The 14483-nt window shown below is 38.1% G+C and overlaps 1 protein-coding gene across 1 annotated transcript; it reads left to right on the top strand.

The window, feature by feature from the left end:
* The first annotated feature begins 70 nt into the window (after window positions 1-70).
* LOC145989474 (uncharacterized) lies at window positions 71-13076 on the top strand. Its single transcript, XM_083124823.1, has 2 exons — window positions 71-256; window positions 12810-13076. The coding sequence occupies exons 1-2, from the start codon at window positions 163-165 to the stop codon at window positions 12983-12985; spliced, it is 270 nt and encodes an 89-aa protein (XP_082980949.1). The 5' UTR covers window positions 71-162; the 3' UTR covers window positions 12986-13076.
* Window positions 13077-14483: the final 1407 nt, after the last annotated feature.

The raw sequence follows: 14483 nt of genomic DNA, 5'->3' as shown, positions 1-14483 counted from the left end.
TCAACTGTCCTTGCCCCATTGGGGCTGTATCATTGGTGATCCCAAAAAGAGTGAGTCTGACGTCACCATCTTCCTCGAACTGTAATCTGTGCTTCTCTACTTGTTGTGTAAACTCATTAAACTAAACCGTAAACCAAACTAAAAGTGTGACAAGGAGAAAAAATGCCACAACATAAGATGAAAGTTAAAGCAAAGGTTCCAAAAAATCTTAAATTGAAGAAGAAAATGAAAGGCCCACCAGCGACTCCAAGAAGCAGTAAGTAATGCTATTGAAAATATTATATGGAATACAAAATGGCAGAATTTACAATGATGTGACATTCAAGGGTGCTAGTAATTCTAACTTAGAAATTTAATAACGTTAATCTTCGAAACTTTGAGAACGCAATTATTGCGTTTCAAAGTCGCGTCAACTATGCATTTCGGATGCGATTGCTATCCCCAGGTGAGACCGAGGTAGGATGGTGAATGTACCATATTTTACGTCACACGACAATGTTTTTCAAGGCGCGAAAACCACAAACAACGTAGCTAGATATTTTTTCCACGAAGTGTGACCGTAGTACATGAAATTCATCGTGGTACTATTATCGTATGGGCAAAACACCTCCGAATCATATATTTCGGACTTCTTTACATTGCTAACGTGTTGCGGAACATTTCTTAAGGCGAAATAATGCATTTCTAACTAAGATAATGTTTATTTTCTCTATTTACGAGTACTTACTGTTACTTGTTGTTTCGAATCTGTAACACATTATGGCCGTGATAGCATACTGGTTTAGGGGGCGTTCTGAGAGTGTTTTGTCGATTTATGAAGTGGTGCAACCTCGTTCACCGGAAAATATCTACTTTCGTGCCCCTATTTGAAATTATGCTAATACGTCGCATTTACGTGTAGAACTTGTGAAATAACCTTGCGATTTACCACGTTCATTGTCCATCTTCCTTTCGCAATTCGGAACCATCTTTCTTTCGCAATTCGTTAATGCTCTTCCTTTACGCACAACACTCTTGCAACCTTGAACATTGACGTCAGACGAGGAATGCCTACGTGGTTAGGTTAGGCCTGTTAGGTTAGGTTCCATTAGCATAAATACAAAGAAAAAATAATATTTTCGCTAAGAGACGCGTTACCTTTAACCATCTTGCAACCTTGAATATTGACGTCAGACGAGGAATGCCTACGTGGTTAGGTTAGGCCTGTTAGGTTAGGTTCCATTAGCATAAATACAAAGAAAAAATAATATTTTCGCTAAGAGACGCGTTACCTTTAACCATCTTGCAACCTTGAATATTGACGTCAGACGAGGAATGCCTACGTGGTTAGGTTAGGCCTGTTAGGTTAGGTTCCATTAGCATAAATACAAAGAAAAAATAATATTTTCGCTAAGAGACGCGTTACCTTTGTATTGCCTAACATGAAAAAGGTCTCTCCTGTGACGTCGGAACACAATGTTGCTAGGGTGTTGTGCGATAAGTGACACCCATTCGGGTCGGAACCATCTTTCTTTCGAAATTTGTTAATGCTCTTCCTTTACGCACAACCATCTTGCAACATTGAATATTGACGTCAGACGAGGAATGCCTACGTGGTTAGGTTAGGCCTGTTAGGTTAGGTTCCATTAGCATAAATACAAAGAAAAAATAATATTTTCGCTAACAGACGCGTTACCTTTGTATTGCCTAACATGAAAAAAAAACTTTCCTGTGACGTCAGAACACAATGTTGCTACAGTGTTGTGCGATAAGTGACACCCATTCGGGTCGGAACCATCTTTCTTTCGTAATTCTCTTCCTTCCAACCTTGAATATTGACGTCAGACATGAGACGATGAATGCCTACGTGGTTAGGTTAGGCCTGTTAGGTTAGGTTCCATTAGCATAATTACAAAGAAAAAATATAAAAAAACCTCTCTCCTGTGACGTCGGAACACAATGTTGCCACAATGTTGTGCGATAAGTGACACCAATTCGGAAAAAATGGCTTGTTCCGAACTCGACAGGTGGTTCTAGTGAAAACACGGCGAGGCTGAAACACTGGCTACGGGGTTGCATCTTCTTAACACACGGAACATTGCACTCTCATGCAAAAAGCAAATGGCGTGAGGAGAAACAGCATGTCGGATAGAGATTTTCGCAGAAAACAACACGCATTCACATTAAAATGGATCAAATCTACATTCAGGAACTTCCAAAACGCTCAAGAAAATGATTTCCGTAAGTACTTTCTCCTGTAAATTTGAAGGAAATTTCAAGGAATCCGTTTTGCCCATACGATAATGTTACCGATATACCACCAGCAGGTTTCCCTGCAAAATGTAATCTCGTGTCAACATCTTTGAGGAATTATGTCCTTAAGGGTAGGTTGTGAAATAACTATGTTAGTAAGTCAATGCACTGTCTTTTCACATGGAAAACTTTTTGCACACATACAGTACATGGAAAGGAAAGTCTGCAAATAATAAAGCAAACCTAATAATCCTTATCAGGATGGGGTACTACTTGACTATAGGGATGACACCTATAAATCATTTAGTTCACACTTTTTTACATTGCTAACGTACTATTCTGGAATGCGGAACATTTCTTTAGGTGAAATAATGAGTTTCTAACGAAAATAATGTATATTTCTTACATTTATTAGTACTTACTGTTACTTGTTATTTAGATTCTGTAACACACATTATAGCGAAAGCGTACTGGTTCATCACACATTATGAGAGTGTTTTGTCGATTTATGCAGTATTGCAGCCTTTTTCACCGGAAAATACCTACTTTCATGCCCAGATTTCAATTATGCTAATACCTTACAAACCAATGATGTTAGCCTCACAAACCATTAACGTTAGCCCCACAAACCATTGATGTTAGCCCCAAAAACCATTCACGTTAGCCCCACAAACCATTTTCCGTAAGGCTAATTTAGGTTACGCAAGCATAGTTAAAAAAAAAATAAAATACTCGACACGTCATGTTATAGTAAAAACACTGCGAGTTTGAAACACTGACTATGTGGTTTACGTCATCTAACATTTGGAACATTGTGCTCTCATGCAGAAAGCAAATAGCGGCAGCAGAAACAGCTGTCGGACAGAGATTTTCGCAGAAAACAACATGCATTTGCATTAAGATGGATCAAAACTACATTCACGAACATCTACAATGCTACATAAAATGATTGCGTCAGTACTTTCTCCTGTAAAAAGTAAGAAATCCGTCACCCCTATAGTAAAGTGTCCCCCAGGATGGGGCTCTGGCACCATAGACACATACTTTACTTTATAATGCTAAGAGCACCAAATTTGATCTCCTCATTTGAGCATATGGTAGCTGAATGTAGAAAGTATAGGGTGATTCAAAAAGCAAACCGTAAATGAAGCAATTGTTTCGCCGTACGTGTGGCAAGTCTTGCTGAAACCATAACTGTTTAATGTCCATTGTATATAAATGGGGGCCACAAAAAATCTCTGATCATTGTACGGTATCGATCTCCATTAACTGTCATTGCTTGTCCTGCTTCATCTTCAAAGAAATAAGGGCCGATGACACCACCTGCCCAAAAAGCCACACCAAACCGTCGGTCGCTTTGGATGCATTTCCCTTTCATGAACCTTTCTGATCCCCAGATACGGCAATTTTGCTTGTTGACAAAACCGTTTAAGTGGAAGTGTGCTTTGTTGCTGAAGAAGATTTTCCTCGCAAAGCCGTCGTCCTCCTGTTGTCTTCTCAGAAACCAGCCAACAAAAGCTCGCCTTTTCTGGTGAGCGGACACTTTCAGTTCTTGGGTTAACTGAATTTTATAGGGGTGGTAATGGAGATCATGGATAAGAATTCACCGCAGTGAAGAATATCCTATGCCCAATTGTTTGAAATGGCGACGAACTGATTTCTTTGGACTAACAATCACACTGTCATGAACCAACGCAATGTTTTCAACAGACCGGCCAAAACGTGGACACCCAGATGTTTTCAAGTTGACTGTTGAACCTGTTTCATTGAACTTTTTCATAAGTCTACGCACTGTTGATTCATTCGGTGCTTCATCATGCCCGAAATTTACACGAAGTCGTCTGACAGTTGCGGCACAACTTTCTCCCATTTTGATAAAACGTTTTCACAATTAGCACACGTTGCTCCATTGTGAAGCGTTCCATGTTCACACAGAGACTGAATTCTGATGTTGCATACTTGACAACAATATGGCGAGCGATTCTCAACCAATATTTTTTTTAAATCTGACGGTTCACAAAATACAATGTACTACACACCATTGTTGCCAACCACATAACAATAACATGCCGAACGATTTCAAACCAGCGTGCTTTTTGAATCACCCTTTACAATCTGCCAGTGTAAAGTAAATGTAGTAAAAGTAAAGTTGCAATATACTGCGTATCAAGTACTCTGCGAAAAAAAAAAGAGGATTCTCGTAAATTCAGGGAAAGTACATCTGGAGTTCACATGGGAACCCTGTTTTGAATTCAATTAACCATTTATACTTATACTTAGTATAATTTAGTATGCAAATGTGCTGGAAGTGATGGTTAGTTATGAGGTGCTCTGACATGCCAGAGGTGAGAAATAATATCAAAATTGAAGAAAAACTGCTTCCAGTATCCTTCAATTCTTAATGCTCAAAAAATATAATATCAATATAATTGCAACATGTCATGTGGGCTCCCCTCTTTTGAGCTGAATGCTCCTATGTTGCATCAGTGTGTATTCTACATATGGAGACTGTAGTTCTCAGATATTCTAAATGCATTGTTTTTACTCTTGATAAGAATTTTTGGGTTTTAACCACTGTTTTTTTTTTACTTTCTCTTCGTACCTAGCTTTCAGAGACTGTCTCCATCCATTTTCATGGTTTTTTATATAAATACAAACCTTGAAGACTAAGACGGAATCAGTCTACAGAAGGAAAGTATGAATAGAAAGTAAGAAACAGTGGTCAAAAGTCCAAAAGTTGATCACAAATCAGTCACCAGCAGATTCTGGATGTATTGTATAATTGTAAATTAATATTGTGAGTGCACCAGTAAGTGACCAGTTAAGAACATTTTTCCACAGCTTTATTTCTAGGTTAAAGAAAAATCAAAGTGAATCCAAGCTAATTGCATGAATGAATTCGCTATAATGTTGGGTTTCATTTAATAGTGTTTTAAAGTAAAACATAACATTATGAAAGAAATAGGTAAAGATTGATGAATTCCAATCAAAGCACTAGTGAATGACCAGCAAAATTCAGTGAATGACTACCTCAGTACCAGTGAATGACCACAAAGATTTTTAATAATAATAATGTTTCCTGAACAAAGAAATTTGAAAAAGTTACAAACTGTTTTTTTTAAATATATTTTAGCATTTCAGGTATTGTATAGTAAACACCATAAGACCTTTCAGACATTATATTTGCAGAGCTTGAATACACTTCTTGATGACTCAATGACTGTACCAAATTTGATCAGCTTTGACCATTTCTATTTGTCAGCTTCACAGTTATGCAAAACTTTTAGTTCAGATTCATCCTTAAATTTATTATGAATCACTATTCCTGGAAATTCACCATCATAACACACTGTAGCGTAATCACCAACATTGTGCATAATGCAATTTTCACTGCTTTCACTCTAGTTTTGCGCAACAGATATTAACAACTCGTGTAAATCTCCTTCAGATTCAGATGCCAAGGACACCTAGACTGAATCTATTGGTCTCACTATATTCTATCTTCTTCCGATGTGATAGCTTTCAATTTCTTCTTAACATCCACTTTCACTTGTTGCTGTTTTCTCTCTCGTTGTTTTAGTTCATTCTTTCCATTTCTTCAATGTTATTGCAAATGGTTATCTTTCAGATCTTCTTTTGTTGGCTGTTTATGTTTTTGTACTTTACTTTAGGCTAATGCAAGTGAGTATCCCACTCTTCCTCTGGAGTTTTTGGTTGTTGGCACTCAACCACAGGAGATGATTCTTTCCTCTTACTGTCAGTGACCAAGAACTGGCCTGCGTACAACATTAGATGAATTGGAACAACTTGAGATGACTGGACCCCTCTCCGATTTTCTTCATATTTGGCATACTCACTAATTGAGGCCTCCTAATCATGAATCTGAAGTTAAAAGTTGTCGAAAATGTCTAGAAATTGCAAAATAAGCTAAAATAAGGCATTAGTTTTCGGAATGCCTAACCTAACCGAAACTAACCTAACCACACGTCAGTGGTTTGTGGGGCTAGCGCCAATGGTTCGTAATTTCTAGACGTGACCGACAAATTTTAACTTCAGATTCGTGATTAGGAGGCATCAATTAGTGAGTATGCCAAATATTCAAGAAATCGGGATAGCACGTAACAGAAACTTACAATCAATGTTTTCCAGATGCCATTTCCACAGAATCCAACGTGCACTCCACATGCTCCTCTCCCTCGCGATTGTCACTGTCACTTTCTTCTTGTTCATTAAGCTCGCCAAGTTTAGGACATGCCCTCGCGCACACATATACGTCCCCTCCTTTGGCAAAACTCCGAAATCACCAAGTTTCTCAATTAATGCCCATCCTTAATCCTCCACACTCCACCTATACATTTGGACAACATTAACAAACTTTCCACTCCTCTCTGCAGCAATTGTCAAACGACCCTTTTCCAAGTAAGAAAGCAATACTGTGGCAATGCTGTAGAATGTGTGGCGTAGCTCATTCCGAGCGTCACGTGTGTATGTCATCAAACATCGCCTCCAACCTTCTATGTGAAGAATCATCGCTGTAATGTAGAAGCAAATTTTACCAGTTCTACGCTTTCCAGAAAACTATCTATAGGTGACCGGAGCATGTTAACATGAGGTACTTCATGTGGACAACATATATAGTAAGTATGAGCAGTACTACAAAATCGGAGAGCAGTCTGGTCGGGAGAATTGATTCGATTATTTTGAAATTTCTAGATGTTTTCAACAAATTTTAACCTCAGATTCGTGATTACCAGGCCTCAATTAGTAACTATGTCAAATATGAAGAAAATCGGAGAGGGGTCCGGTCATCTCAAGTCATACCAATGAATTTTTGGAGACTCAGGTATTGATGTTCACATCAGTGTTGAAATTTCAGCTTGACTTCTTTGAAGTTCACTTCCTTCAGGTAGCAATGAGCAGGACATATCAGTATTTTCTTCCTCATCAAAATAGAAATCACAAGGTTCATTTCCAGAAGCTTTCTGCATTTTTTTTTTTCCAAAGATCAAAAAGAGGTACTAGTTGGTTATATGTTAGTGTTGCAGATGATTGGAAGGCATTAACAATTTCATCTGGATCTTCCTTTCTTTTCTGACTGCAGTGGTCATTTAGTAGAGATGATGTCAAATTGGTATCTAGTGCATGACCTCCCCCCTCCTTACTTTCTTGCAATTAAATGCACAACAGAGAATGTGTGATTTTTGAATAGCCCATTATTCTGATTTCATCATGTAACCATTACATAAGCACAAATTTCACACATCTTGAATGTTTCTTGTACACATGATTACAATGTAGTAATCCTTACCTTATGAACAATACCAGATTCTTTGTCTCGTCTGCTGAACTCAAAAAGTATGCTCTTAAACTCCCTACCTTGTGACCTGGACAAACCAATCACAACCTACATAAGAGCATATGGATTGTAGATGAATGCAAGCTCATTTCTTATTGGCTCAGTTTGTTCCAAGCCTTATTTTGCTTTGTAGTATTTGGGAATGGTCATTTACTGGTGCACTCACCCTATTAACTTAAATATGTTTATAGTCTTCTTAGCTGAATTTTGGAGATTTTTAAATGATAGTTTGAAAAAAATATTAGCTGCCATGTTTATTTACAGTTTAATGATATTCAACACTATTTATGGTTTAACATGATTAATATTTGTATATTTTTCTACACAAAATGTTTGCTATTTTTGCCCATAAAATTATTGAATTTTAAATCAAGAGAAATCCTGTGTTTACATTTCCTTTGGTATGAGCTTCACGCCATCAGTACATGTATTTTATTTCCTTTATTTTCCTATCTTAGAATCTAATAATCACCCACCATTAAATGATTACAAGATTATTGTACTTTCACCAAAAGTGTTTCTGATATCTACAAAATCCTTATGTACATTATTCTAGAGAAAATCACCTGATTTAAATCAATTCACCCCTGATCACCAGTGATCAGCTACAAATAAGAAATAATTCTTGAAGCTTTCTTGGCAGCAAATATTGAAGAGGTTTTCTCGGGCAATCAGCCAGGTGATTTCTGGATATTCTTCCGAGCTTTTGAGAGCTAACATTTATCCTTATCTTCGTGATTAGCCAAAAGTGGCAGGAAAGTATAGTAAAGCTAAACACATCAATTAAATCCATGTTGATGTTAACAGTTTCCAGTATACATGATAATCAAACAAATAAAATACACACTACCAATTCACATCAAACCTTGTTGTTTACAAGGGGAATGCTTCCATAAATTTAATTTCAATCATCCATTCCATCTTTTGCCTACCAACTGAAATAAAACCAGCAGGCAAACTTTGGATGGTAGTGTGTTATTTCTTATGCGAGTGTCTCACTGTGTGACCTGCCTGTTCTTTGTGCCACATATTTTTTCTTTTTCCAGATCATCCTGGTGTGACCAGCAGCACTTGTGTCTCTTACTTCACTTTGTGTTTACTGTAACAGAAGTAACAGGCGTGAAAATGGGTCCACATGGCAATAACACTTAAATAATTGTAAAGAAATCCAAGAAAAATTTGAGCAGTATCATTCCTAGTGTTCTAACTAACTCTCTCTTGCATTCTCAAACTCGAAGGGGTATGGCTGCAGCAACACAAGCCTATCCTGGGCAATCAATCTTTTCTTTTCCATCTTAGTCTTCCTTCAGGTCCAGGGTGACTACTCACCGGGAATTCCTTGAATTCTGGGAATTATGTGTGAATTCTACTTGAATTTTTCTCCGTAGACGTGAAAAATTACAACTTGTATTAATCCGAATCCTATTCACATTTTATGCAAATATAAATTATTTTCGTAAAATTTTCTTGCTCGCTTCGCTTGCATCTTTCTGCTTTTCTTAGTCTTGTCAAGTTTATAACCATAGCAGCGAGGGGGGGGCGGGCCTGGGCACCGAACTATCGAAATGAAAAAAATTGTTGTAAAATTGATTGATTGATTTGTGGTTTTAAGTCCACTTTATGTACAAAAAGGCTGATCGGGACTGGATCTACAGTTTAAATTGGGATCCGAACTACTGTGCCATGTGCCTTCACCGGATATCGAACCCAGGACCCCTTGATCATGTTACCACTACACCATCGGGGAGGCACAAAAGTTGTAAAAGAGAGAATGCATTGGCATCCCGTGAAATTATTTGCACCCTATGATATCAATATTGAATTCAGCCTAAAAGAAATTATATCCAAATATTTTCTTGCTCGCTTCGCTTGCATTATTTCATTGTTCTCCATAATGCATTGTATCGTAAATTATCAGACTGAGAAATAACACTTGTCTTAATTGATTTTGTTTTAAATGCACAAACGAATTGTTTTGAGGAAAGGGAGAGTGCATATTTGAGAGACAATTTATGTAATTTTTGCTATTGGTTTATTGTGACACGGATGAATCGGTTGTGTAATGTATTTAAAAAAATATATGTTGTATATAATATGTATTAAAGAAACTTTGAATACATACACAATTTAGTGTCCACGTCGCTCCATGTTGCATATATGTGAAACATATATCGTGCATGAAAGTTATACAGTGGACGGACAAAAATATGGAAACACTTGGTATAAAACAGGTTGCCATTTCAAACACGATTTGCATCTGAATGGTAGGTGGCGCTGTGGTCACTGGCACTTCCTGCGAGGTATACACACTGGCCAACCTGACAGATGGGCCAGTTACAGTTCAGCGACCGGTCCGTGCAGGTTATCATGAATCGTGTCTGAGCTGACAGAGTTTCAAAGAGGGCAAATTGTGGGTGCGCATATGGTGGTAGCTTCCGTGACGAAAGTAGCAGAAATGTTTGGTGTATCAAGAGGCACAGTCTCGAAGATCATGACTGCCTACGAGACTTCCGGAAAAACCCCATCAGCCAAGGACCAGCGTGGACGCAAGTGTGTGTTGCGTGACAGAGACAGACTCACATTGGGTAGGATTGTGACCAAGAAGAAGATCACCACGGGTCCAAAAGTCACTGCTGAGCTGAATACAGTGCTTACAAACCCTGTTAGCATCAAAACAGTCAGAAGAGAACTCCACAAGCAGGGTATTCATGGCAGATCTGCAATTCCCAAACCACTCGTGACTGTTGACCATGCTGCTAGATGGAGACAGTGGTGCAACGCCCATAAAAACTGGACAATGGAGCAGTGGAAGACTGTAATCTGGTCGGATGAGTCATCTGTTACATTGTTTCCAACTGCTGGCCGAGTGTACGTGTAGAGAATGCACAGGCGTATGATACAGACTGTCTGTTACTGAGAGTGAAGCATGGCGGTGGTTCAGTGATGATTTGGGCAGCCATCTCCTGGTATTCTGCCGGACCCATCATCACCCTGCATGGACATGTTACTGCCAGGGACTACGTAACCATTTTGAGCGACCAGCTGCATCCCATGGTGCAAACTTTGTTCCCAGATGGTGATGCCGTGTTTCAAGATGACAGAGCCCCTGTTCATACAGCTCACATCATCCAGGACTGGTTTGATGAGCACGAAGATGAAGTGTCACATCTGCCATGGCCTCCACAATCGCCAGACCTCAATATTATTGAGCCCCTGTGATCGGTTTTGGAGACCAAGGTGCGAGCCTGCTACCCACCACCATCGTCTCTCCAATAACTTGCAGCTGCTTTGGAGGAAGAATGGTACAACATCCCTTTGACAACCATATGCGACCTGTATTTGTCCATTCCACATCAACTGCAGGCCGTTCTGCGTGCCAAAGCTGGTCCTACTAGATATTAATAAAGGTAATGTGCATATCTGGTGTTTCCATATTTTTGTCCATCCCCTGTACATGTGAATGTAAAAAAATATATATTTGAAATACATTTATCAAGCATTTTCTGTCTTTCAAAAATAGTCTGTGTGCTTGTTTTCCATTCTGAAATTGAACTTGTTGAAAAAATAATTGAAATGCTTTAGCACCAACTTCTACCCCCTTTTTGCATAATTTACTAATATTATAACATCTTTGATACTACTACTACTAATTATAATAATAATATTGATCCCGGCGGGTTCGAATCCTGACTTGGGCATAGATGTTTGTGACTGTCCATTCATCAATTTCATCATATCACTCATCCCCATATTCAGAAATTAGCCATAATGGCAAGAGAAGCGAAGTAAAATAAAAGAAATCAATAATAATAATAATTATATTTAAAATATTATTAACACTATTATTATTAGTATTAGTACGTTTATCCTGGCACTTTCTCCCCACCTGCCCAGACAGAAATTTGTGGTTGCGCCTCTGATTGTAAGTAAAAACTCAGCACCTTAAATTAAATGTTTTAATTATATTACATATACTGTTTAATTGAATTATAATTTTTGGATGTTGGAATCCCATAAACCCTTTATATTATTAAGGTATTTGTGTGTAGATGTTGAGAGGCGGCAATACATAAAGTTGAAATAGGGAAAACAGCTGCTTGAATTTTTGGTAAGTTCGCCTTGAAAACCAGGAATTATACTTGAATTTTATCATGGTCCTAGGGTAGCCATCCTGAGGTCTCATACCATCAGGTTTCCCAACATGAATCCTGTAAACTCTTCCTTCCTCTCCTACTCGTGCCACATGGCCTGCCCATCTTAGTCGTTTTGATTTAATTATTCTAATAATATCCAGACATGACTTCAAATTATGTAAAGTTCTCCACTCGTCTACTATCGGATTAACAATTATAGATACTCAGAGTTTGGACTCCCATTAAAGATTAACCAATAGACCTAAAAAAAAACAAAAAAAACTAGTAGTTTCGCAAAATTGAAAAGGACGGTTCATTGAAAAATGTTGAAAACCTGAAAATTAATAATTGTGTTTAAAACCTTTCTGCCTGCAACATACTAAAATTGCAACCCGTTTTTGGTTTACAGAATTTCAGAGAGAGTGATCATTTGCAAATCTCGAAAAGATATTTGGTTAGCATAGATTAGCTCAGAATAGAGCAAGTTAATTTTGATGTAGTTCTTTTTTATGTAGGTCTATTGGTTAATTTTTAATGGGAGTCCGAAGTTTAGTATCTATAATTTTTAATCCAATAGTAGTGTCCAAACATGTATTATTAAAATAATCCATGGTGCAACAGCCCTTGAGGGCAAAGGGCTACCTACCAACTGCCAGTGTCCTTCCTACGTTCCTCAGAAAAGGTGGGCGATCATTCAACCACTTATGGGGTGACATGGTCAACATGACAAACCCCCAGCTGTTGTAGGTTCCCATAACCGGGTTGTGCTACTCATTTCTAACTCAGCAATTTCCTCATGATGGTGAGTGGCCACTTGTCCCATACACTGGCCAATATCTTAGGAGAAAAGTTGTTACGCTTGCCCCCAGGAGACTCAAAACCAGTGCGCGTCCTGTAGCCTGAGCCAAAAGTGATGTCTTAAACTGCATAGCCACAGGGCGGGACTAGTATACAAAAATTAATTAAAGAATCTCTTTTCTTTATGCTGTGGTTAATCTACAGAACCAGAGTAAGATATTGCTTGTAACATAAAATATGCCATTTGCGTAGTTAAATTAATGAACCATGTTTCATCATTTCCTTTACAGATAAACCAGTGGCTCCAAATAAACTGAAGTTAACACAGTCTCAGAAGCTGAAGAAAGTCATCACCAGAAATATTAATATCGTAATGGAAGAGGAAATAAGATCAGTAGTACAATCAAGCAAAACTCGAGCTGCTTCCTCCAAAGGAGCGAAGGCTAAGAAGGGTGGCAAGAAGTGATATGTTTTTGACACATGTTTTTATCAACACTATTACAGTGTAAAATGGATATGTCTGTATGTGTTTTTATGGATAAATTTTTAATACAAAATATGTTTTTTCTGTTAATAAATTTAGCTTTTACTTCACCTTTCAGAACATTCACGTCAACTTTCAGAACATGTGATGTAGTTGTCTTTGAGAACATACTGCATCTTGATTATGTTCTGAAGATTGATGTTTGCATTGCTACATGAGCTTTTAGATGTGGCACTACTGCCCTGGTAGGGGGAGGGTGCTAAACCTGGGTATCTAACTTTATTAGCACCAAAACCTTATTTCTGAGTGAAAAAGCTCTGCTACTTGTTTGAGCTTATTTTTAAGTTTACTTTATTCACAGAAAGGTTAATCAAAAGTGGACCTACAGTTTAAAGTGGGATCCAAACTACTATATCCCTCAAGCGGGTGCGCAGCTATTTGTTTTAAAAAGAGTTGGATTTATTGTTTGAAGTTAATGCTGCATAACAAAGTATATTGCAATGGGGGGTAGGGCCCCACATATTCTTGATCTTGGCCATTTTGTAGGTGATATGATCAGCACCATGCTCTGGCCACCTTTACCCACCCAGGTACAGATTGATTTGAGGCTGGGTAAACCCCAGATCCACTTTATGCAGGGACAAGGCCAGAAAAATTCCAACCTGGGTCTCCCTCGTGGCAGTCAGATGCCCTACCAAACTAGACCACCGTGCCTCTCTTTAAGAGCTGAGAGATTACTATTATTTTCATGTCATTATGTAGATATTAAACAAACACATGCCTACAATAAATGTAACAGTAACACAAGTATTTTAAAAATAAGGCCAGTATTTTTTGTCATTAAAGCCAAAAATATTTAACATGGTCATATTTTTTTATTGGTGGAAGGTGGACAGTAGGAGTACTGGAGTAGGAAGATTGGTGTGGGAGAGGACAAGATCCACCTCTTCTGGGTGAGAATTTTATTTGAGCCGGCCCTGCTGTTGTTCTGTATGATGTAATAGAAGCAGGAGAGGGGTGACACACTTTAAAATGTGCAATTCCTTACGTGACACTTATACATAGTTTTGCCACATGGATATATTCTGCATAGCCATTTTTTGAGACTGAAGCAGCCAATCAAATTTGTCCATTTTGTTTTCTAGTTGAGCAGTGTGATCTGTACACACAGATAGATGGCTTTAACTAGGAAAAAGCTATGTTTCGGAAAATCCCAGAACACAAGATTATATTCAAGGAGAAATAGCTTTTACGAGGATCACTATTTATATTTTGAGCCTTGGCAACACTGATTGAAGTTAGGCACGATTTGACGTTTGCACGGAATCGTCTGGCATTATTGACCATAACCTACTTCAAATGTTTTGTCAATAGCTTCATTTGTGTTGTTTATGTTGCCTTGGATATTGCACGACAACAATAAAATGGAATTAACTCGTGAACATTTTCGTGCGATGACTTTTTACGATTTTTGACGTGG

Source organism: Lepisma saccharinum, chromosome 6 (genome assembly GCF_977018435.1).
Source record: "Lepisma saccharinum chromosome 6, izLepSacc3.1, whole genome shotgun sequence".
Lineage (NCBI taxonomy): Eukaryota > Metazoa > Arthropoda > Insecta > Zygentoma > Lepismatidae > Lepisma > Lepisma saccharinum.
Note: the sequence above shows the minus strand (reverse complement) of the source record. Positions and strands in the feature narration are given on the sequence as shown.

Bases quoted from the DNA above. Each gene is read 5' to 3' on its own strand.
- LOC145989474 (XM_083124823.1), top strand. From the start codon at position 163: ATGCCACAACATAAGATGAAAGTTAAAGCAAAGGTTCCAAAAAATCTT. The intron at 257-12,809 runs GTAAGTAATGCT...TTTCCTTTACAG, and splicing joins ACCAGCGACTCCAAGAAGCA to ATAAACCAGTGGCTCCAAAT.